At 39.3% G+C, this 1,470-nt stretch overlaps 1 protein-coding gene across 1 annotated transcript in view; it reads right to left on the minus strand.

Annotated features, from left to right (window-relative positions):
* Positions 1-433, minus strand: part of LOC106473891 — a 26,358-nt gene extending 25,925 nt beyond the window's left edge. The window contains exon 1 of the mRNA XM_022402285.1: positions 344-433. Coding sequence (XP_022257993.1) covers positions 344-422 — 79 coding nt within the window. The 5' untranslated portion in view covers positions 423-433. The remainder of the gene's footprint in view (positions 1-343) is intronic.
* Between the last annotated feature and the right edge of the window lie 1,037 nt (positions 434-1,470).

Here is a 1,470-nt window from a genome sequence, read left to right on the forward strand (position 1 = left end):
CGTATTCTACAAGGACTATATGATGACGTCTGGTATTCTACAAGGACTATATGATGACGTCTGGTATTCTACAAGGACTATGTTGACGTGTGATATTCTACAAGGACTATGTTGACGTGTGATATTCTACAAGGACTATATGGTGACGTCTGGTATTCTACAAGGACTATGTTGACGTGTCGTATTCTACAAGGACTATATGATGACGTCTGGTATTCTACAAGGACTATGTTGACGTGTGATATTCTACAAGGACTATATGGTGACGTCTGGTATTCTACAAGGACTATGTTGACGTGTCGTATTCTACAAGGACTATGTTGACGTGTCAAAACTTACATACCTCCTCCCCTAGAAACCAACAGATGACTAACAGTATAAACCGCTGCTCCAGATAACGAGGCTACAACCCACAGCACCATGGTGATCCGCACAAGTCGTCACTTTCTGGGGAGTCTCCAACACTTATAAGTAGTTTGTCTACCTCGTGCCCATGCGCGTTTGTCATGATTGATACATATCGCGCATGTTATTATTGAATTACATGAATGTATAACGTATGTAGATAGATTGATAATCATCCCTGTCCCAACGACTTCTGTGGCGAATTTGATTAAAGGGGTATTTCGTTAAGACAGGAATGGACATGTAACATTCTGGCCCTGATAATGTATATCCACGTTCTACTGCTGCTCAGTTGTCCATGCAGTGAAAAACGATTATTATAATTGTCAAGACTCCGAGACTCACGACGGTCATTGTATCCAAACATAACGATTAACTTTTAAACACGCTGACTGGTTTTGTACAACACATATATCCCTTTGCGTGTTTGTTTTTGAATTTGCACACTCAACCGGGGAAACAAATACACGAAACCTATTTGTCAGAGAAAAGACATGAGTAATCTAAAAATATCGTCCAACTATAGTTCGATATTATAACTTCCTTTTAGAATACTGCACGTTAATAAACAGGCCTCGTATAATATCATGTCATCACATAGTCCTTGTAGAATACCAGACGTCAACATATAGTCCTTGTAGAATACCAGACGTCAACATATAGTCCTTGTAGAATACCACACGTCAACATAGTCCTTGTAGAATACCAGACGTCAACATAGTCCTTGTAGAATACCAGACGTCAACATAGTCCTTGTAGAATACCAGACGTCACCATAGTCCTTGTAGAATACGACACGTCAACATAGTCCTTGTAGAATACCACACGTCAACATAGTCCTTGTAGAATACCAGACGTCAACATAGTCCTTGTAGAATACCAGACGTCAACATAGTCCTTGTAGAATACCAGAGTAGTATAAAACTGGTACTGAGTAGAGTGTAGTATAAAACTGGTACTGAGTAGTATAAAACTGGTACTGAGTAGTATAAAACTGGTACTGAGTAGAGTGTAGTATAAAACTGGTACTGACTAAAGTGTAGTATGGTACCAGTTTTATACTAC

This window comes from Limulus polyphemus, unplaced genomic scaffold (genome assembly GCF_000517525.1).
Source record: "Limulus polyphemus unplaced genomic scaffold, Limulus_polyphemus-2.1.2 Scaffold6597, whole genome shotgun sequence".
NCBI classification, from domain to species: Eukaryota; Metazoa; Arthropoda; class Merostomata; order Xiphosura; family Limulidae; genus Limulus; species Limulus polyphemus.